Raw genomic sequence first — 21,771 nt, forward strand, 5'->3', positions numbered from 1 at the left:
TTTCAAGTAATTCAAAAGTGAAAATTCTCAGCAAAAATCGTCTAAAATTTTAAAAGATCTAAACTGCCAAATAAGCGAACAAAACTACGCCCATCAATAATATTTTTCATGTAAACTAACATTACTTACAGCACACATACCATGTTCCAAACAAGCACACGAATTTGCATTGAGATATTATAATTGATAGATAGTACAACTTCCAAAAAAACAAGTAAAGAACATAGGCAGATCACATAAACCACCCGATGACAGGTTATAAAACCATCAAATGCTTGAATTTTATATCCCTTCATGTAAAAACATGCATTGTCTCTGTGAGATATAAATAACATATTTTAGTTCTACATCCAATAATTTTAGGATTAGTCAAAAAAATATTTAACGTCCAATCGACAATATTTTAGCCATGGCTATTGCAATTTATGCAAAACCATCTATATATTTTATTAGGAGTAAAAACTTAATTGTCTTTTCTGCGGATTAGTGGATTTAATTTTTATGTTATAAGTAATTAATAAATACTTTAAGTTTCCGTGGAAAATTTTACGCAAAAAGGTTTCACTAATATAATCTTTGCGCTTCACTTTATAAATTACTCAATTTGGTATAATATTGGTGCTAGTCTCACTTGGTATATAATTAGTGTTAGTCTGTGGTCTTTGGCGATCCTTGATCGATGTTTAAGAACGCGACCTCACTTTTCTTTCCTTTACTGATATTCCGTCTGCCATGCTTGTTTTGTCAAAGTGAAATCATTATTTATATTTCGATTGTGCTTGGGAATATATTCATTAACCACTAAGAATAACTTTCGTATAAATCAGGTATAGTTTTTAACGTGTATATAATAATATTTCATTGTATGTAAATATCTAAATATACATTTTGTTTATTAACACTTTATTTACTTACGAATTTTTTTGACTACTCCAATACAATGCAAATTTGTACTACTAGCAAAAAATTCACATTTTAACAAAAACATACATAATTTCTGTACCAATCGTTCGATCATTATGATTTTTCCAATGAATACTCACCCTCACTCAAGGTCGTAAAATAATATTTATGATTTAACAAGTGGCAGTTGAAATTATGAGCAAAAAGTGTCGTATTGTGATTCATTCTAGAAACATTTTGTATTTATTAATATTCTCAATTAATATTCTCTACAAAATGTATCATTTTCACAAATAGTAGTGCTTATTTATTTAATTTAATTTTTAGTTCGTAGTAAATATCATAATTTTAAATTAATAGTTTAACTTTGAAATCGATATAGTGATTTGCGTAAGTGTGAGAATTATTTCCAATATGTAGGGTAGAAAAACCGACTCATCGGTGTTCGGTCATTTACGTTTGACAGCGAAAAGCAGACTAGTCGGCTTTTGGTAGTCAATGTGTTAAAAGCATTGTTAACTTTGTGGTATGGTACTATAACACTCTCTTTATCATTCGTCGTTCACTTTGTGTAATACCACTTGAAAGTGAAAGATGAACGATAAGGAGTGTTAGTAATTTTATATTTATAAAATTTACAAAAATACTCCAGTTGTCTCAGATTCCCATGTTAACACATTGTAGTCGGGCGCTTCGAACAATAGACTGTAGCCTATAGCGGACGTTTTTCGTGATTAGCGCAAAAATATATCGCTTTCTTAAAATTGACACAATTTCTAAACCAAATAATATTTTCGATTGAAATTTTCAAAGAAATCATATATGACATTTGATCATCAAAAATAAAGTATAATCATAATTTTTAATTAAGTATTCCGTATTTCACAATTTTAGAAGCATTGTAAACTCTAAAAAATAGTCTTCCCCTCCGAGGTATCATTCCCTATACAATGCTTATAAATTCAAATAAAAAACACCAAACAGTAAACAAAACAGTCCAAGCGGTATGAAAAATAGTCCAATACGTGAAATGACTCAAACTAAACTGGAAATTGAGATCGCATAAAAACTCTAGATTTCTGGCGATGCCTTTACAAGCGACACACTAGCCAATCCGGACAAGGCATCTCAAATAACGTCAACAGACTGTCGCCTAGCACCCAGGTAGCAGATTAAACTTCAACGCGTTTTATTTCACGCTGATAACAAACCCGTATATTGCCGTTTCCCGCCGATAACCGACAGTCGACAAAAACGGCATTTGCCGTGTCCCGCAGTTGACCGACAGTCCGCAAAAAACGGCAAATGCCGTGTCCCGACGACAACGTGTTAACAATTATAATTCTCAGCTGTCTTCGAAGTTGTTATTTAATTAGCAAAATGGCAAATAATATTTCTGATGTTAATAGATACTTAATTGTGATCTAGATTAACTAATCTAAGAACAAAAAAATGGTGTATTTGTAATTCATTCACAGCGATATGGAATATTTGAAGAAACTTCCAAAGCTTAATATGTTTTTTGGTGTCATTCTTTTAGTCTAAATGGCCAAATCACTGCGCAGCAAGTGGAGGAGGAAGTGCCGAGCAGTCAAACGCGAAAGATATGGTGTTAAGGAATTAGCACGACTGAAAAAAATTCTCGGAATTACAGAAGATAATGATAAAGCCACTCAAGATGCTGTCATGGAAGACATTAATACTATAACTTTAACAGTTGACACTGAAACTATAAAGGTTAGTTTATAGCTCGGCAAACTTAATTGGCAAGTTTTAGTTTAAAAAATATTCCACGAACAGTGGTAATTATGCCATATTTTAAGTTTGTAGCGTGTTTAAGGTTACAATCTTAGTTTAAGTCAACATTGAATTAAGATTTTTCGTGGCGGTATTAGTTTAAAAATTTTCCACGCTGAGTAAAAAATATGGAAAATGGGATTAAGTGTAGTTTTCTTTATTAAAAAAAAAAAACATTTTCCATCTTTGAACTCAAAATTATCCTTCAATGATGGAAGCTCCTCACTACTTTGGTAATGTACAAAAATATTCTAAAAGAACTTAGCCATCATGCCACTTTCACAGGGGTAGGCAGAGAAAATATAAAACTAGAACTTTGTTTTAAACCCTTATTTTTTAATACTTTTCTCCAACCGGTTTTGACAAAAATCTTGTCATCTTCAGGGATAAACATGTACATCGTTGAGGATGACAAGGTTCTTGTGGAAACCGTGATGTACATGTCCATCGCTGAACATGACAAGGTTTTTGTCGGTTGGAGAAAAGTAATAAAAATAAAATAAAAACAAAGTTCTAGTTTAATTTTGTAAAGTTTGCCACAAAATAAATGTGCCACAAAGTATCCGCAAAAACCATTCAAGAAATATAATATAATTTAACAACCTCTCGAATTTGATGATCCACTTTCCTCTGTTGATAATACAAATTGATATTAACAAATAAACCTATGGGTTTTATAACTAAAAAATATATATAAAATAACTTTTTACACTATTTACGTCACGAATGACATATTTACAAATAAATCTAACACAAATTGGAGGAAAAAAATGTTTTTGTTTTTTTATTATCAAGTGGTATAGTAAACTATTTTATTGATTTGACCTTATTATTTAAGTGTCTTCATACAAATTTAATGTTTAATATCTAAAGGAACTGGGCACTTCATATCAAGGGTACCGTAGGCTTGCGGTTAAACCAATGATACCTACAATTAATAAAAAGCATGTATAGAATTGTCCAAAATAAATTCATAAATATTTTAAGTAAACTGTTAATGACTTGATGCGATGTTTGAATTTATTTCAGAAAACTAAAAGTAATAAAACCACAATGAAGATAATAAAGCAGGACGAAGATTCAGATATGGAAGAAGATGTTGTTGTACAAAAGAGCGATGATTCAGAACCGAGGATTTATAATACTAAAACTATGAGAGATCAGTATGGACAATACCCAGTTTGGATGCATCAAAGGAAAATTAAGGCAAATAAAAAACCGGTCAATAAGAATAACAAAAAAAACAACCATAGCAAGATATCAAAAAATAAGTCCAAAAAAAGAAATTACAAGAAGTAACTTATCGGAGACAAGTTAAACCACTAATTTCTTGTTGAATCTATATTGTTATTTTACTGTAACATGTCAATTGTATTATAAAGGAATACAAGGATAAATTTTTAATATTATTATTTTATCTTCTCAATAAACCCTTTTATAATATTAAATTATATGAGCCCGAACTACCCAACCGCAAGTAATCACAACTGTAGTTTAAATTTTGGAAAAAAAACATGAGACAATTTTTTTTTATATTTATAAAATACATATATGTATTTATACAGTCTAGTATGTAAGTATTTATACAGACTAGGTGCCTACGCTGGAGAAATTTCCAAGAAAGTTAAAATTAATGTTTGTGTTTTTTTTACGGGCAAAGCGGATTTATGATTATTTTTAGCTGTTTTTTTGTACACCTTATAGCAACACATTGAATTCTTGTTTGAAACTCTCGGGTGGATAAGACAAGGTAAGGATAGGAGGGTCAGGTTTCACATTTGTGAATGAAAATTTTAAAAAAAACACTGTTTCATAAGTAGCAGCCATTAAGCACATTTTTTTTGTAAGTGAGATTACTTTATTTGCCAGCTGTATTTATTTAAAAAGGTAAAATTATCATTATATCTAGGCATCAGGAATCCTGTATTGAGGGTTTATTTCCTTGATATTTATCCTAATATTTGAGCCAAAGTACTATTTTGCGTCATTTACTTTTTTCCTATTTGTAAACATTTATTATTAAAGTATGTATTTAGAATTGTTTAAAAAATTGTGTTTAAAGATTCAAGTTTACTTATAATAATTATTACAAAATGAAAATTGATCATGGTGAAAAAATCCAGAAAGAAAGCTGCCTTAATTTTTTGTTGTTAAGACAAAGAGCCGATATTGCTTTATGTAAGCAAAATTACGCTATGTATATACACATAATACATATGTATGAAACATCCCCTAAAATGTATAAGAATATGAATAAGGTGAATCATTTCAAGATGGACGATAAAAATTTTCAGTGTTATAAATTTCAACAGACTCAGGGTAACTGGAAATTTAAAAAGGAAGTTCAGTGTTGCTACCTAAAATTGTATTTGATGAATATTTTTTCTCGCACGGTAATTTATTTATTATATATTGAAACTATAAATTGTTTGAAAAATCATAAAAATTTGCTTGTCTCCTGTTCCTATTCCGAGTTAAAAAAATTAGAGGAGTATAAAAAGAATTAAACAAATATAAATATATTTGTTTCTTAGTTTGATATATATGTACAAATAAACACTGATACAAAAACACTGAACCTTCCTCATTGTGATAATTTTGGCTTACAAATTTTATATTCGGTTTGTAACAAACATGGTTATCTTCATTACAGAAAAGCTTAAATTAAAATGTAAAAGTTATGTGTGGTCCCATAGAATTCATTTAAATGGAGTTATGGCTCAGCGTGTACATTTTGGTATTTCGAGACTAGATAACCAAAATTAGGTTATGTTTAACCACTATAATTGTTTAATAATAATTTTAATTAGTACTATTAAATAACTAACTACAGTCACCACAGCATGCATTGTCATATTTGCCACCACACATAAATATATATACACACAGACACTCACACATACCATGAAATTGAGCTCTAAAATTCATACATTATAATTTTGATTTTATATCTAAAATGAGTTCAAACAACTACCCAAATAATATGTAGAACTGAGAATTTTTTATTTCTAGTTGAATTAGTGCATGAAAGAGTGATGGAATGTAAAATATACTCCATTTAACACGGATCAGCCAATATTTTTTTTTTAATTAATCTTTTAGTACATCTTGACAAACTTACTGCGAAATTCGTTGGGACATCACTGTTATCATTTCCTTTACAAAAATGATTCTCGCCATGTAAACCCATATTAGTAAATGTATGAAATTTAATGAAATTAACCATTCCATACATAAAATTGTCAAAACGTAGATATGAATCAGCTTATTTTTTTTAAATAAACTTAAGAATTTTGTTTCTCATGCACAATACATTTGGCTGTTACCACATTTTCAATGAACTGATGATTATTGGTAATAAAACTAATCGGTAGTCACCTTCAACATATTTAAAAAATACATAAAGTATAACTTAATACTATTTTCATGACTATCAAAGGACTTTATATAAGTAAAATCACTACATATAGTAAAATCTGTTTTCATTCAAACAACCATCCCAGAACTGGAGACTTTCGGGACAACTTTAAGGTATGTCTGCAAGTACAGCACTACAATGTGGTAATATTATTATTTAATCTTACAGTGTAACATCGGTTTGCTCACTTTTATTACTAGTGTTTTCGTCTGTAACTTCTGTTAACGCAAATGTAGAATTTTTTTCTAGTTGAATATACTCTTGATATGCTTGATCATTGGAAATATTTGTAAAGAAGGATCCTGATCCTTTATATGTATAGTGACTTTCATCAAAATTATATCGTAAACCTAAAACAATATTGAATGCCGAAGCATCGTAGCTGTGACACCCGGAATATCTGTATTGAGGTTTCTTGTCAAACCTGCAACCTCCCGATTGGGCACCTAAAAATACAAATCATTTGTAATCACCGTACTGGGGGGTGGATATTTCAGTATTATATTGTAACACAAATATGTGTCTATTTTGAGGTAGGCATGTCTACCTGCAGATATGTAGTGATAATATAGGCATATTTAATAAATAATAATAAATTTGGAAAATTTATATAGCGCCATTTGCGTAAAATACTACCTCAATGAAGAATGAAAAAACCCTTTAGCAATAATACATTTCATGTTAATATGAAATGTGTTCAAGATTTGGCTGATGGTTTCAGCATTAACCTTGCAACACTTCATAATTCCCCATAAGTTAATTAACTCGGTTAAAAGAAAAAAAACATTGAACTTTATTTCCCTAAAACTGATATAATTTACTAACATGTTTAGTAACATTAATAAATGTACTATCCTACTGTAGAAAAACATAATATAGGTCAAATTGAATATTATGATATAATACAAATGTAACTCTGTTTTAAAATCACTATTATTTATAGTGATTTTAAAACAAAGTTACATTTTAATTATAAAATGAAAAATTACAATGTTAGTGCTTCAAATATAAATTATATGAATATTATGAGGTCGGAAAATTACAGAAAAACGTTTTTTAGAAAATTCATAACAATACATACATAATTGATATATAGGGTCCGCCATCTAAAGTTTTTTTTTTCAACTAGTGCTTATTTCGTGAATGGTAACACTTAGCTCATGTCTGATTTGACAGATAATTAGTTTTATCCTTCCGCTGAGCGAATATGGTTGTGTATACGCTTGAACAACGCTGGGAAATATTGCGACATTACTTTGAAAATCATGGTAATGTTGCAGAATGTGTGCGAAAATTGCGTACGGTTTTTGGAAGAAGAGAAGCACCGTCAGCTCCGTATGTTCGTTATCTTGTGAAAAAAGTGAAAGAAACTGGCATCCTCATCAATAAACCAAAGCGTGAAAAGCCAAAAACAGTGCGTACACCCGAGAATATCGATGTTGTGGCAGAAAGTGTGCGTGAAGCGCCATCAACATCAATTCACCGTCGTTCTCAACAATTGAACATTTCGGAGACATCATTGAGACGAATTTTGCATAAAGACCTTGGTATGACGCCATACAAAGTCCAATTGGTTCAGGAGTTGAAGCCAACTGACCATCCAATGCGTTTTCGCTTCGCTGAGTGGGCCTGCGATCGACTTACAGAAGATGCCGATTTTGCCAAAAAAATCATCTTTTCGGATGAAGCTCATTTTGATCTTGGCGGGTATGTAAACAAGCAAAATTGTCGTATTTGGGGCACAGAAAACCCGCACGCATACATTGAAAAGCCGGTACACCCAAAACGAGTCACTGTTTGGTGCGGATTTTGGTCCAGAGGCATAATTGGGCCATTTTTCTTTGAAAATGAGCAAGGAGTGGCCGTTACAGTCAATGGCGATCGTTATCGGGCCATGTTGAACGGATTTTTGTTCACAAAAATTGAAGAGGAGGATATTGGCAACATTTGGTTTCAACAGGACGGCGCTACGTGCCACACAGCCGAAGCTACGAAGTTTTTTTTTTATAGCATTTTCAAAAAAAAAAAGTTATTTGGCGGACCCTTTATGTATTTGTAAATATTAATTAGAAATTAATTGCTGTTGCGTCCAAAGTGGAGATTGAACTTTATTGTGCAGCAATAGTATTAATTCAAAACAAGTAAATAAATATAAAAGAAGCTTGTGGTTCAAATAATAGTGCGTCTCTGTCAAAAATACTGTATTTTTTTGTACCATTTCTCTTTTGACATTAAGTATATCTTTTATACATAAAACAAGAGTAGAAATAGAACTACTCTTGTTTGAATTTATTGCGAAATCTTTCTATTTTTATTTGCCACAGCAGTTCTTAAAACAACTGAATTCTATTATTAAAAAAATATTGCCGAGAAGTAAGCACAAAACAAGAAGTAGCATTTCCCTTGGCTCGGCAGTTCGATGGGACTGGCAAAATCAACCAATAATGCAATACATGAGAGATTAATCACACTCAAAATATTTGAAAATGAAAGCTGCAGAAAATGATCTTTAACTAACTAGTGTTAATAACATTCTGTCAGTAAAGGGACAACATATATTATATTTAAAAATAAAAAAATTATCACCAAAGTGTGCAAATTAGTTTATACAAAGGGATTACGAATAATTATACTGGCAGAAATATTTACTTACCAATAGGGAATATGCAATCCTGTGTGAGAGCACATTGGACCCAAGGCATCATAATATTTTTAGTGATAGACTCAGATTGGACTATGACTAATCGGACCACTTCAACCATTGGTAAGAACAAAAAACTATCAGTATCTGTATGAAAGTATTCGAACATCTTAGGATGTGTGAGCGACGATACTGCAGGTCGTATGGGCCATGTTATAATACCAATGCCATCCACAGCTTCTTTATATAGTTCAGAAATCTTATTTGGTTCACCTACAAATCGTTGATCGCTTTCTAAGTAAATGATGGCACCGACTTTAGTTAAGGCATCCTGTAGAAGAAAAAATTGTATTTTATAATGAAAAAAAATATATATTTATGATTTTTTTACCTAAAAATATACTTCCTTATGCAAAAAGCTCAAGGATCAAATAAATGAATGAATCTAAAAACGGTATATTCATATTGTGACATATTTTGTATTACATTAATCATATATATCCATTAAGAATAACATAACCACAAAAAAACAATTATATAATTATTAATACTATAAATAAAAATAAGTAACATGTACAGAGGTTATTACTATATTCCTGTATTCATTGATATATTCTCTTCCATGGATATAATATTAAGTAAACCATTTTGCATTTTGCACAAGATATCTATTTGGCTAAGACCAACTATTTTATCAGCTGTTGAACATTGCTGAGAAGAAACAAATTATTCAACGATGCAACCTACCTGTATTACCAAGGGTCTAAAAGCATGTAATCTTTCTTCAACTACATGAGATGGAAATATTTCTAAGTCAAAATTAATGACCATGCATTTGGAGTTATTACAGTGCGTAAGAATCTGAAAGAAAACAACTAATTAAAACAACTATTAATTTATTTATTTTTACTAACTGTAATGATATAATTTTCTATCAATGAAAATCTTTAGTCTCAAAAACTATGTAGAAAATATCAATATATTTTTTAATATAACTGAAATTTTCCAAGGTTATTGTGAATTCAAAATTATAATATCCGTGTGGATATATATATAATAACCATATTATGATGAGTCACATTATTATAGCCAAAGTAATAGGTTAAATAGATTCTATGGCATGATAAGGTTATATTTTAAATGTATTACTAACAGCCCAAAATATAAAAGTTAGACAATTTGAAATTTATTTATATAATGCATTGAATTAACGATAATACACATTAATACATATATGCAAAACCATACATGTTCCTGTCTTATACAATTCAGCAAATGACAGATATTTTGGCAGTTAGCCATCAAAATCATACAACAAACCAATAAATCCGGAACAGAATTTAATAATTAAAAATATAAGTATGCATGTGTTACCAGATTAAGAGTATATTTAGTTAGTCCGAGGTCATAGAGAATCAATGTATGATTTGGAAGCTTAGAGGCGATATTCCGGATTAAACCAATAGCTTGAATATGTTGTCCTTCGAGCACGTAACTAACAATGGCAGGAACTGAAGTGTTGCGCCAACTTGGCCCCGAAGTTCCCTTAAGCCCCAAAATATTTAAATATTTTTCATCAGTAATCAAATGCTTTTCTTCAGCATCTTTTAAATTTTCCTGCAAGAAGTATATTACAATATAAACAGACAATTTAAATCTAGGCAATCAACTTTTTCTGACTACTACTAGATCCATTGATGCATAGGGCACTGCTTCAGATGATTTATCATAAATTTTTACTCTAATATTAATTTCATACTACCCTAGACTGAAACCTAAAAGGCGGGATTGATAACCTCCCCTTTCTTGTAATTAATAAGAGTTATGACTGCATCTATCTGATAGAGTACCCTATACACCGTTGGGCGCAGATAAGGGTCCAGTGAAGACTAAAATATCAACTAGTTCCTTGGAGAACAGTGTGAGAAAAATTATACCTATTCAATTTTATGAAAGGAAGGGGAGATATTTACTTAATGCTGCATTCACTCATGATAATCTTGTTACATCTAGCAACACAATACCTTCTGCACGAGAACCATAAATCGATGTTTGATTGTCATCAGCAAGCTATACTGGTAAGAAAGTTCACCTTGTACAGGCGCCTTGGCACTTGCTAACAAAGGAGAAGAGAATATGCTCGTATTCATTTATAAATTTGTATACTCGTCTCTTTCTAGTAAGTGACAGGGCGCTAGATCCTGTCAGTGCGGAATAGTATTATAAGATATAACAGTGTTATATATTGTATAGTCTACCTTCAGTAGTGTGTTTACCAACCACTCATCTTTAAGAGACAATGGAGTACTAGGCATATAACAAACTTTTTTTTGGGGAAATATTAGATGTCTCAAGAGAGAGTATTAAAACTTAAGCATTCACAGGGCTTATGACCTGGCATTAACTAGCTAAAATCGTCACTTTATTCACTCACCATACACCCATTATAACTAACTATAAACTAACCATCACACCGCTTCACCGCAGGGGTGGGGAAAGAAAATAGAGCGCCATACTCTATATTTGCAAACATTTTTCGGCTCTTCCACATTCATCCATATCCTAATACATACCTGCCGATTATTTCTCATTCATTCGATTCGCATGCGCAAACCAAAAAAATTTATAAATTTTATTAGTACTGCTTATCTCAGCCTTGCATTCTTTCCTTCTATCACTATTCAAACATCTACCATATAATGTTTTATCGATATTATCTCAATTCTTGGAAGTTGAATGCATGGAATATCTTTTTAACAACCACTTTTGTATATCAGTTGAAACTTTGTGAAGTAATTAGCTTTCCCTTCTGACCATATGTGAGCATTATTCCTTCCACAGTATTTAAAGTGGTCATTTAACCCAGCCAAAACCTGTGAATGCACAGATTTTCTATATCCCTTTTGTATAGAAAACTTCTTTGTTTAGGTATCTAATATGTCTTGATATATTGCTCTCAGGAATTTAATCCTGTATTGTAGTGAAATCAATTAATTTTAAAAACATTTATATTTCATTATCTTCAGTCAAAAAAGAAACATAAATGAAGTAAAAAAAAGAGAGAAAACTAACCATCCATTCAAATAATTTTCGAGGCAGATGTGGTCATGTGTTTTACTTGCCATAATTACAATTTATGAATTTTAAAGGAAAATTCTGATTCAAGGACAGAATAAATTAGTTTAAATTGCTATTTTAGGCTGAAATTAAGTCTACAATTTGATTTAATTATGTACAATATCAACTAACTGTTAACATAAAACTAAATTCACCTGGAAATTCTTTATGTGTTGATGAGTCTGTGATACAATGTTTTGAAGTGATTCGGGTTTTTGTGTGTTAAATATGATTAACAACAAACCGGTCGCAAAAATGGAAAATATAAAGAAACCCTTGGTTCTCATGGCTGGTAATCATATCTGAAAATATATACGACTAAATTAGGTATGTTTATTAAATATTTGTAATGTTTTTTTTGGGATAGTGGAAGATTATGGAAGCCTACCTGTTAGCTGAGCGAATGTTTATTATAACGTTTCTCGATATAACATATTGTAGGAAGGTAATTAATAAAATTATTATTATGTTTCAGCTGTGATTAAGCATTTTAATTGGATAATACAAAACCCATATTGTAGGTCAAACAAAAACACATACACTCACAATCATGATAGCAATACAAAAACACAAAAATGTAAGGAAGAAAATTCAAATACTTCTGAAAAGCGTACTGAGAAATAGTGTCATTTCGTATGTAGGATTTGACAGTAAACAGGAGAAGCTATAAAATCGATAGGAAAGAACGAAATTTACGAGACAATTTTCGGAGTGCGACAAAACCCGACGAGCCATTTTTGTCTGTGGTTCTGGAGTGCGTTTTGTCTTGCTGATCCCACAACATAATCTGTGGCACGTGCATTTTTATCTCTGGTTTATCGCCATCTGCCAAATTTGGAAATTAGTGGTCTGTGGATCTGCTCAGATCGGTGTTTAGTGCGAATTAGAAAGTTTGTTAGTTTTTCTAAATTTAATTTTGGATTTTGGCTTAATTCATTAAACTTTCTACTAATTATTTTCGATACCATGTCGAATATTTCCAAAAGAAGGAAAGACCCATCTCGAAATCGATACAAGGTACGGGTATTGCGATTCGCAAATGTGTGACGTCAACAATCTATCACATTTTTTCTTGCGTTGTTATTATACTTCATACATCGCTTTATTATAATTTATATAACACTTTTTCAGATGATAAACGATCACAGCGAATTTTTACAAAGAATAACGAAATCATTGTATTATGGAAAACTGCCATCTTTACCCTGTTTGAGCCTTCCTGTAACAGGTGAGTGATGAATTATTTTGACGAAACGTATGGTTTTTTTAGTATAAAAAGAAATTAGTAAAAATTTATTGCGGATTCAAAGAAAGTAGACCCGTGGCAAAAGAGGACATCGTCTTAAGCTTATTTTATAAGCAGGGCTTATTACACGACTGCCAAATCTCATGGAAGGCCTGACTTACTTTTATTATTATTCTTAATCGAAACCAGTATCGCTTACAGCAGACCACGATGCAACTCAAATATTTATTATTATACTCAAATCACTTTTAATATTTTGTATATTACTATATACTTTTTTGGTTTTCAGAACTCTCTGCTGAACTGTTTTCGGAAGCACAAAAAGGCAAATCTTTGAAACGTCTGCATGTGGATGATGCTGCCGAATTGACTAGAAATGCTTGTGTATCTCCGTGTTCCCTAGTTCTTGCCCTTCTTTACCTGGAGAGGTTGAAATCCCTGAATCCTGAATATGTGTCCCGCATTGCTCCTTCTGAATTATTCTTAGTATCTTTGGTAAGTACAGCATTAAAAAAATCATATCATTATATATTTTTAACCCATTGTACATTTAACGATTTTGCAAAGATTGTATTAAATTACACTGTGATAAAAATTTCAGATGGTTTCCAATAAGTTTCTCCAGGATGATGGTGAAGAGGATGAAGTATTTTCTGAAGAGTGGGCGACATCTGGTGGAATAACATCCGAGGCTCTGCATCGATTGGAACGGAATTTCTTGCATGCTATTGTGAGTGCTTTTTTCTATATATTCAAATTATTTACATAAGTGATTTTGCTCTATTGCATGTTAGTCGGATCGCTGTTCGGTAGCATGCCAGGCAGACATAAAAACTGCTTAACAACTTAATAAATAATGTTTTTCTCACATTATAATCCCAAAAATATGCCAACGATATCTCTTCTCTGGAGATATCTATAATATCACTCAAGGGTAAAATCCAGGATTTGCGTACAAAGACACACAAAATATTGTTAATAATTCCATAAATTTACAGGATTGGCGCATATTCGTAAGTGAGCAGCGATTTGAGTCGGCGTTGGAATGGCTTGAACAACAAGTAGCCCTCAAGCAATCTAGAGTACGAGGATGGTTTACTTATACAGATTTGGCCAACATCACAAATACTATTGAATGTTTTGGACTGATGAAGTGTTTATTGACTGTCTATGTTGCGTTAACAGTGAGTTATTTAGCGAGTATTTCAACATTATTGGCTTCTTCTCTCATTGTATCTCATAGTACAATGGTAATATTTAACAACCCGAGTATATTGAATGTATTTAGTGTAAACACGAATCAAGTTTCCAATAAGGAAACAACTAATTTAACTAGTATTGAAACGGAAACTATTGCTTTGACAAGCGGTATTTCACTTTTTGAAGAAAAATTAAAATCAGATTTGAATGCGGCTAAAAAATCAAATATAGTAAATCCATTTAGTATTAATACTAAAGTATTTTTATTTGATAATAATAATACTACAGGTTTAGATTCAAGTTATTTAAACAGATTTTTTTCTTATACAAATAAAGATTTTTTAAATAGTTTTTTAGAAAATCTATTGAACCCTGGTTTTGCCAATTATTTCATAAAATTATTTAAAGAGTACCTATTTCGGTATGGTGAAATTTCTGATAACGGCGTTTTAAAAAATAGTTATCCGAGTTCAAAGCATTGGATTTCTAATTGGAAGTACCCAGACAATAGATTTTATTCAATGATAGGACACTTGCCTAAATCAGTATCAATATCCTGCTGATGGAATATTGTAAATTTATTTTACAGATTACAACAGAAAATTGTTTTTATTATTAAATGTTATAACCAAATGGACAGATTTTATTAGAGTAAATACTGGTAAGCAATTTTACTTTTCTATGACAGACAAATAAATCATAAGTAAAAAATCTATATATTTTAATAATCATCTACATTTTTTGTATATTATAAAGAGAGCTACACATTCAGTTGATAATGTTGATGTTCTGGATGTGTTTATTATAGTATTTTTACAAAAACATAACTAATTTATGAATACATTGTAAGTAGGCAATTTCACACCTTTATGTAGGTGTTATTATTATAGTACATCTTCAGTACAACTACGTATAAATACAAAAATAGTATTAAATATTTATATGCCTTTTGTTAACAATTCAATTAGATCTTGTTGGGTATCTTGAAATGATTATTTTTAGTAAAATTTTATTCACATTGTACTTTTTTATAACCTTTTTTTTACATACATGCTGTCTCCAAGTTCACTTATTTATTGTATAATTGAACCTGAAAAAATTACAACTTAAAATAAACAACAAAAAACAATATTGTGTTTCAATCAAACGGATATTTGTTTTTCTTTTATTTTTAAACTAAAAAAGATGCATTGAACATAATGAATATGTATAAACTACAACATTTTGAGTGTGTCCAAATACTTGTTCACAAAATCTGGATTATCTCCAATTACAGGAGTTATTTTTATGAAAATAACTCCTGTAATTGGAGATAATCCAGATTTTGTGAACAAGTATTTGGACACACTCAAAATGTTGTAAATAAATTGTCTGCTTAATAAAAAGCTTCTTTACATCTCACCAATAGATGTCTCTAGTGAAGTTCTATTGATTCAAGAACAAGGTTTCTAAATTGGTTCATATATACAGAACTTCCAAGAATTTGAGTAGTGTGGTTGTCAATAATGGGTAGAATTGGTGAATGTTACACGTGTGTAAAGTGATCACTTAAACCAGCCTATGACGGTCGTCAGCCCCGTAAATGCCCAGACTTCCATATTCTTCTTCATCTTTGATGAGATGTCAAAAATAATATGTATAAACTAAACACACATGGTGTGTTTAGTTTATACATATTATTTTATTTTATTATTTTATACATATTCAAAAGTGCCATATAAGTAACGGTCTCTTGCAGTTCAGAGTCAATGGTTAGGATGATGCCATAGTCCTACATTAATTATTTTTCTTCAGTACTCAACAACCCTAGGTGGATTTAAGGAAACAAACCTTTTCAATTGAAAATTTTGGGACACAATTTTGCTCATGCACGTCCATTTTAGCACTGAAAAGATTCTGCAGCGATCTATTGCAACTAAATTACTGCGGGTTTTAATTTGTCCCTCAGTTCTTTACACATAGGTATATAATGGCTGCAAGACATGCTGTCTATCTGAAAGAGATAAGAATAGGCTGAATGTGTTTGAGATGTGGACCTATAGAAAAATGCTCGGGATATCCTGGAGAGAGCACATCTCCAACGACGAGGTACTACGATTAATGGAAGAAAGAAAGCACCTACTCACGACTATCTCCAAGAGACGCGCCGAATGGATCGGTCATTTTTTAAGACGAGGGTTTCCTCCACATAATAATAGAGGGGACAATCGAGGGAACAAAAGCGACTTATACGAGGACATGGGCTGCTCGACGTATGAAGAGCTGAAGAGGGTTTCAGAAAATAGACTAGAATGGCGAACGAGATGTCATCTGTTGCTGCAGACCAATCTGCAGGATTGAGACCAGTGAAAGATGTAATGCATACAAATCAACTCTAAATTGGGTTGGGCTATGTTTTTCAATCCGCTAAATGGAAATGGTATTTGATTTATGTAAATAAAGAAGAACAAAAGAAAATATATGTTTTAGTTGTTTTAATATTTCTATTGAAATTTTGAATGTACATTCAAAACAAAAAAAAAGTAAAAAATGGTAACATTAATTGCAAATAATAATGTGCATAGAAAGTCGTATAAAAATAAGTAATCTTAAATAATAGTGATATGTTAACACATATAAAAATATAAAAGGCATTGATTTAGTTATGTCAGTAAATCTTAAGTACTAAAATACATTAACTAATAATCATATTAAATAAAGGCGAAAAGTCTTGTAAGGATTAGGAATTAAGATCATAAAGTAAAATATTAATCTATAATTTATTTAGCAGCTGTTTTAATCTCCGGTTGTGGTTTTGGGTCTTCAGGTTTTGTATCCGGTTGAGGGTCTGTTTTCGTTTTTGGTACTGCCTTCGGTTGATCCTTTATGAAGAGAAGAGGAATCATTCCGAGTAAGCAACCGATAGTTATGCCAACTACTCGACCCTGAAAACAAAAACAAATCACTTTCAATATTCCACATTTATCAGTGACGGTGTCTATATGTATATCAATTTAAGAATAAGGGCAAATCAAAGGAAAATATGCAGTGATGATTTATTTTGAATCTTGGTATTGTAATGATTATTTTAAGATACACATTAATTTCATGAATAGTATTTTACCATATTTGAAGCTCTACGGCTTGCAGGCATGTCCAACTGTACAGGTGTGAGCGTCGGTGGTTGGAAGCCGATACGTTCAGCAAATCTTTCCACATAAAAAGCTGATCCAATGCCGATAACATCACTAAATGTGTTTCCTAGGGCGGCTGCAGCCATTGTAGACAGGTAAATGTATGTTCCGAGAACATGGTCAATGTAATCACCCTGAAAATGATTTTTTTAAATAAAAGTGTACAATAAAAGTTTTCACTTATTTTTATTGTGAGTGTAAAAATCATTTAAAAGTATACTTACAGCTACAATCATTATGAAGTTATCCAAAAACCCAAAACCAATAAAGGGGATGGAATTTGCCACGGCCACTGAAAAGTACATAAGCATAAATTACAAAGTATTCCAATTCTATGATGTTAATGCTACCACCATGCAAAAATTAAATCATATTATTTATTTGAAGAATGGCTTGAATTGAAATAGGTACATATTAATGGTAAATAATTTAATGTTATCTAGAAAGGCATTCAAGTGCCTTTAGATAAACAGATTTCAATTAGATAATAATGTTAAGTGTACAATGTATGTACATGCCGGATAACGATTCATTACTTAGGCAGTTAGTTACAAGACTACACAGTTTGTGTAATCATAAATAAATATTATGATATTAAAAACTGATATACATATATTTAAGATAATTTAGTGAATCAGAGGTAAATCATTTTACAAATAGGAATGAACATATAACAATTGTAGACATTATACATAATAATTCATATTTAAGATGTGAGACTATTTATTGTAAACCTCTTAAATGCCTCTAGAAAAATTTAGTAAATTAGTCTAACTGGTAAAATATTGCAATATTAAAAGCAGATATGGACAATAAGTAAAGCGTTTAATTTAATTGTAAAATTCATATGCAATTCAAAATTTAATAAAATGTAAAGTATTAGTATGTGCTTTTACTCATGAGAAGTAAAGTTACTTATCACTCGTATGGCAAAATCCATGTGTAAACAAAAATTGTAAAGTTTAGTTTTAAATGTGTATCCAAATTGATATTTGCATGGACCAGAGATATGCTAATTATATAAAAATATATAGTTATTAAATTAATTCAATGCCTGTTAGAAGACAGCGTAAGAAAATAATATGAATGAAACCGCACCCTTAAAAATAATTTAGTGATATTTACGTTATAATTTTTTTTTAATAAAAACATTCTTGAAACCACAATGATTGCAATTTAATTCACATATGCCAGTGACCTAATTCATAAGATAGATATTGTGTGTCGATGGGATTTGCCTAATTCCACTATCTTAAGATACTCCAAAAAAGAAGTACTGATGATAACACTTTATAAACAATTATTTGAATGTAACTTGGAGCTTGCTTTACTCAAGTAACGTAATTTTTTCAAAGATAGATAACTAGACTATGAAATATAAGCAAACATCTGTTATTTTTTTAAATAAAAAATATTAATGAATTCAAACAAAGAAATTAAATCGTAGAAAGAAGTTAATGGCTCCAAATTTCCCAGAATGTAATGGGTTTAATTGTAATTTGGGATGCCTTGTGGGCTTAAAAAATTATTTCTAAATGGGATATTTATATTTTAACCTTCTTCTAAACATATTTATACGTTTTGTGTCATACCCGTTTAACGAATGTTTGAATTTTCGGTGGTTGAAAGTTGTCATTGGCCAATCTTTGTATTACTAAGCAGTGCAAGAGTAACTGACAATAAATTTAGTAGCAGCAGTCAAAAAAGAAAATGTGTATATATGTTGATGTATTATGGTGTCTTTCTTTATATTATAATACTTACAGTGAAAAAGTTCACTTGTTGTGGGCGTAGGAACAGATGCCGCTGTGAAAAAATAATATGTTTTAGTAAGGTCAATTTAAGTCACACTTTTGATAAAATCCTTACTTTTTTAATGAAAGAATAGCAGCCAGTTCATACTTAATGGATTAAAGGTGAAAAATGAGTTTATATTGTTAACATGATGAGTTATGAAAGTGGAGAGTACAATGATAAATCTTAAGAAAACAATGACAACACTTATCTCGCATACACCAACGTGAAAATATCAGGGATAAAGGTTGAATTAGTTACTGTAAATAAAAAATAGAAAAATATTTCCATGTCATTAATGAAGGGATTGTTACGGATTCTGTAGTCAGAAACTAATTTTAGAAATTGTATATTTAGATTTTAAAAATGCCAACATCCAGCTTGCAAACTTTTAGAGATACGATAATTTTTATTTAATTGATTGCAATAAGTGTGTTTTTTTTAATCAAAATGCAATGTGTATTTTGGCGCTTATTATAAACATATCCCCTAATAAAGTTTATTATTTGTCTGTAACATACATTGGTATTTAATTAGAAAGGAATTGATGTTGAATTAATATTGTGTGTAAATATTTATAGTAATATTTGGCTGACAAATGATTACCTCCTAACAAATATATTATTGGTAAGGTTTTTGACTTAACTAACAAATTAGGATTTGACCAATGAATCACTCATATTGTAATACTGCGATGTTATTTTTCCGTACTTTAATGGTGTTCAGCCCTAATTCGGTGCTCCACCTAGGGGGTAGCATATCAATAATAACAATATATAATACATATATATATATATTATATATATATGTATATATATTTTTTTTTGCCGCCATGGTAGAAGTTTTCCAATTAATTTTTTCAATTTAAAATTGGTCAAATTAAACTTTTTGAATGGTGATAACCCATCACACATTAGGAGGTCATGTCGCAGAGGCCACTAAGGTCTTCTCTATCCTCAGGGCGACCAATCGCCTGAAAATAATGGTTGCCTTGTCTGGCAGTGCACCAGTATACCAGATGGAGTAATTGTTTTTGTTGTTGGTATTTTTACATTTTCATTAATTAAGACATCAAAAATAATAAATTTATAAAATACTAGCTATACTACAAATAGTATAGCTAGTTTTTTTATCAATCCATTGTTTTCTGTAATACTATTTTAAAAGGACGTAGCTATCGATACGACGGTAACTCACTAAGGGGTAAAAAAAAGTACTGTAAGGTTTATTATGGAATATACCAAAAAATAATTATTAAGGTTTATAATATATATAAAAAAGTCATAATGCCAGTAAGAAAATATATAGATGGACTCATTTCTTTTCTGAATTTGGATACTCCCTCTGTCCTTACTATAATTAGTACTATACTAACAGACTAAAACAACATACCATATTTCTTCTTGAGCCAATCTTCAGGTACTGGACAATAGGAGCCGGTTGGGTCGACATCTCCTAGTTTAGGAACCTTGCTAGGCCGACCAAACTTACTTCTCCATCTGTGTGCAGCCAATTGGCCTGAAACAACAATGAATAAAATTAATCTGATAAAAATATTAATATTTTGAATTGAAGTGGTTGATTCTATCTAAATACCTTCATATTCTTCTTTAATACGCTTCGACTCGAAGCCTTGCAGAGCTTTCAGTAAGAACTTTCGCTCGTCCGCAGTTAGTTTACGGACAAGATCTTCAGCTTGCAAATCAGTGGTCAAGGTGCCTGGCACCGATGACGCAGGCTTCAAAACAAATGCACCATTCGTGATAACATTTACATGTTTTAAAAGGGTAACTCGCTTTACTGGGTTCAGGACTTGTCGTTTTTTCGATAAGGCCAAGAAATTTCTTTCTTGGCGCTTCAGTGTGTTGAACGCGACGTTTCTCAGAAGACGCGTCGTATTAAACATGACAGCGTTGTTATAAAACGGGAAAATTTAGAAACATTTCGAACATATAGTATTCGATAGCAATCGAAATCGAATTGTAAATAATAAAGTAAACCGCAATCACACACGTAACAGAATAAAGTATACAAATACAAAAATAGCGGACGTCAAAGACAAACCAAGGTACTCGGCGGACCAAAGAGAAATGGATCAGATAAATACTCGAATTCAAAATTCCAAAGGTAGCAAAATGAAGTAACGTTCTAAACATAGACAATGATGACTCATACCGGTGTCTTCTAAATCAGTGGTTCCCAGCCCCCGGGCCGCGGACTTATATCGGTCTGTGGATCTGATGGTACCGGGCCACTAACAAACTAACTAACTAACCATCACACCGCTTCCCCGCATGGGTAGACAGAGAAAATAGAACGCTACACCATTCTGTCTTGCAAACATTCTTCGCCTCTTCCACGTTCATGCATCTCCTCATACATACCCGCTGATTGTTACGACTCCTCACCTGACTACTTTCAAGTATTTGGCATACCTGATCGTGCCATGTTTTTCTCGGTCTTCCTCTGCTCCTTTTTCCAA

The 21,771-nt window shown here is 31.2% G+C and overlaps 4 protein-coding genes across 4 annotated transcripts; 2 read left to right on the forward strand and 2 right to left on the reverse strand.

Annotated features, from left to right (window-relative positions):
- Window positions 1–709: 709 nt before the first annotated feature.
- On the forward strand, window positions 710–4,104 carry LOC148299981 (protein LLP homolog). Its single transcript, XM_088275431.1, has 3 exons — window positions 710–827; window positions 2,444–2,640; window positions 3,730–4,104. The coding sequence occupies exons 2-3, from the start codon at window positions 2,449–2,451 to the stop codon at window positions 3,997–3,999; spliced, it is 462 nt and encodes a 153-aa protein (XP_088131557.1). The 5' UTR covers window positions 710–827; window positions 2,444–2,448; the 3' UTR covers window positions 4,000–4,104.
- Window positions 4,105–4,716: 612 nt separating this feature from the next.
- On the reverse strand, window positions 4,717–12,528 carry LOC148299982 (uncharacterized). The gene is made up of 6 exons (XM_088275430.1): window positions 12,265–12,528; window positions 12,032–12,178; window positions 10,134–10,376; window positions 9,507–9,620; window positions 8,772–9,090; window positions 4,717–6,564 (listed from the first exon to the last, which is right to left on the reverse strand). Exons 2-6 carry the CDS (start codon window positions 12,161–12,163, stop codon window positions 6,281–6,283), a joined length of 1,092 nt encoding a protein of 363 aa, XP_088131556.1. The 5' UTR covers window positions 12,164–12,178; window positions 12,265–12,528; the 3' UTR covers window positions 4,717–6,280.
- Window positions 12,529–12,719: 191 nt separating this feature from the next.
- Window positions 12,720–15,345, forward strand: LOC148299983 (uncharacterized). Its single transcript, XM_088275433.1, has 5 exons — window positions 12,720–12,893; window positions 13,008–13,104; window positions 13,412–13,617; window positions 13,724–13,852; window positions 14,121–15,345. Exons 1-5 carry the CDS (start codon window positions 12,843–12,845, stop codon window positions 14,883–14,885), a joined length of 1,248 nt encoding a protein of 415 aa, XP_088131559.1. The 5' UTR covers window positions 12,720–12,842; the 3' UTR covers window positions 14,886–15,345.
- A 1,431-nt stretch (window positions 15,346–16,776) lies between these two features.
- LOC148299984 (uncharacterized) lies at window positions 16,777–21,383 on the reverse strand. Its single transcript, XM_088275434.1, has 6 exons — window positions 20,886–21,383; window positions 20,682–20,807; window positions 19,260–19,301; window positions 17,720–17,787; window positions 17,426–17,629; window positions 16,777–17,246 (listed from the first exon to the last, which is right to left on the reverse strand). Exons 1-6 carry the CDS (start codon window positions 21,193–21,195, stop codon window positions 17,082–17,084), a joined length of 915 nt encoding a protein of 304 aa, XP_088131560.1. The 5' UTR covers window positions 21,196–21,383; the 3' UTR covers window positions 16,777–17,081.
- Between the last annotated feature and the right edge of the window lie 388 nt (window positions 21,384–21,771).

Source organism: Brachycentrus maculatus, unplaced genomic scaffold (assembly GCF_059751285.1).
Source record: "Brachycentrus maculatus isolate JH-2025_06_01 unplaced genomic scaffold, ASM5975128v1 h1tg000865l, whole genome shotgun sequence".
In the NCBI taxonomy this organism is placed as follows: domain Eukaryota; kingdom Metazoa; phylum Arthropoda; class Insecta; order Trichoptera; family Brachycentridae; genus Brachycentrus; species Brachycentrus maculatus.

Coding starts and splice junctions, on each gene's coding strand:
- LOC148299981 (XM_088275431.1), top strand. CDS start 2,449: ATGGCCAAATCACTGCGCAGCAAGTGGAGGAGGAAGTGCCGAGCAGTC. Junction 2,641..3,729: donor TTGACACTGAAACTATAAAG/GTTAGTTTATAG, acceptor AATTTATTTCAG/AAAACTAAAAGTAATAAAAC.
- LOC148299982 (XM_088275430.1), bottom strand. CDS start 12,163: ATGAGAACCAAGGGTTTCTTTATATTTTCCATTTTTGCGACCGGTTTG. Junction 10,377..12,031: donor AACACATAAAGAATTTCCAG/GTGAATTTAGTT, acceptor TACTTCTTGCAG/GAAAATTTAAAAGATGCTGA. Junction 9,091..9,506: donor TTAGACCCTTGGTAATACAG/GTAGGTTGCATC, acceptor TTTCTTCTACAG/GATGCCTTAACTAAAGTCGG.
- LOC148299983 (XM_088275433.1), top strand. CDS start 12,843: ATGTCGAATATTTCCAAAAGAAGGAAAGACCCATCTCGAAATCGATAC. Junction 12,894..13,007: donor CATCTCGAAATCGATACAAG/GTACGGGTATTG, acceptor ACACTTTTTCAG/ATGATAAACGATCACAGCGA. Junction 13,618..13,723: donor AATTATTCTTAGTATCTTTG/GTAAGTACAGCA, acceptor TAAAAATTTCAG/ATGGTTTCCAATAAGTTTCT.
- LOC148299984 (XM_088275434.1), bottom strand. CDS start 21,195: ATGTTTAATACGACGCGTCTTCTGAGAAACGTCGCGTTCAACACACTG. Junction 20,808..20,885: donor TATTAAAGAAGAATATGAAG/GTATTTAGATAG, acceptor TTGTTGTTTCAG/GCCAATTGGCTGCACACAGA. Junction 17,788..19,259: donor AACAAGTGAACTTTTTCACT/GTAAGTATTATA, acceptor TGTACTTTTCAG/TGGCCGTGGCAAATTCCATC.